At 47.8% G+C, this 849-nt stretch overlaps 1 protein-coding gene across 1 annotated transcript in view; it reads left to right on the top strand.

The window, feature by feature from the left end:
* FUNDC2 (FUN14 domain containing 2) overlaps nt 1-841 on the top strand; it is a 19642-nt gene extending 18801 nt beyond the window's left edge. The window contains exon 5 of the mRNA XM_077780656.1: nt 316-841. Within this exon, the coding sequence (XP_077636782.1) occupies nt 316-393 (78 nt within the window). The 3' untranslated portion in view covers nt 394-841. The remainder of the gene's footprint in view (nt 1-315) is intronic.
* Nucleotides 842-849: the final 8 nt, after the last annotated feature.

The following is an 849-nucleotide window of genomic DNA, read 5'->3' on the forward strand; positions in this document are numbered from 1 at the left end:
TCCTCAGTGAACTCTGAACTCCATCCTTCCCTGTTCCTGAATGAACTCTCGGGCAAATTTCTTAGCTCTGGCAGACATGAGTGAAGATAGAACGCAAGCATTTGCCTTTGGCTGCTCCTGCTGCTCCCTCATATGGCCAGCCATCCATTCGAAGTCCCGTCCTGAAATCATCTCTTGAATTTCATCGCTTCGCACCCCTGCTACCACCTCAATCAGAGAGCCCGTGGTGAGGGGATTGCGTAGGGGATGGAGATGAGGTTCCTACTAATAATGTTCTTAACGAAACAACCCATTTGTGCTCTCTTCTGTTTCTAGGTAGTGTCATTTGTGAAGAAGAACGTTCTAGTAACTGGTGGATTTTTCGGAGGCTTTCTGCTTGGCATGGCATCCTAAAGAGGACAACTTCACTTCCGTTATTCCTGTGTTTTCCAGCCAGCAGCCTCTACACTCCATCATGGACATCAAATGTCTCCTGCTTCTCTTCTTCCGTGCCTTCCTCCCTGCCGCGGCGTATGCGAATGGCTTCTATAGGCATCTGTCGGTACAAGTTGATACGGCCCTACTGTGGGCTCGATGGCAATGGAAGAGATCATAGACATTAGCTCTTCCCAGCACACTCCCCAGTTGACTAATCTGTAGGTCAGCAAAAATGTTCCTTTGCCTCCTCCCATAGCTACAAGATACTTAACAGAGCGCAGTATCACATGCCTCGGCTTGGAGGGTGAGTGGCTCCTCAGAAGCTGTCCCAGACTTGATATGGGAAGAAAACATAAGCGTATAGATACCTTATGTGTTGCATGGGAAGGAACTGAATACATTTGCCTTTAAGCATGAAAGACTTTGTGTCTT

Source organism: Crocuta crocuta, unplaced genomic scaffold (assembly GCF_008692635.1).
Source record: "Crocuta crocuta isolate KB4526 unplaced genomic scaffold, BGI_CrCroc_1.0 scaffold1015, whole genome shotgun sequence".
NCBI classification, from domain to species: Eukaryota; Metazoa; Chordata; class Mammalia; order Carnivora; family Hyaenidae; genus Crocuta; species Crocuta crocuta.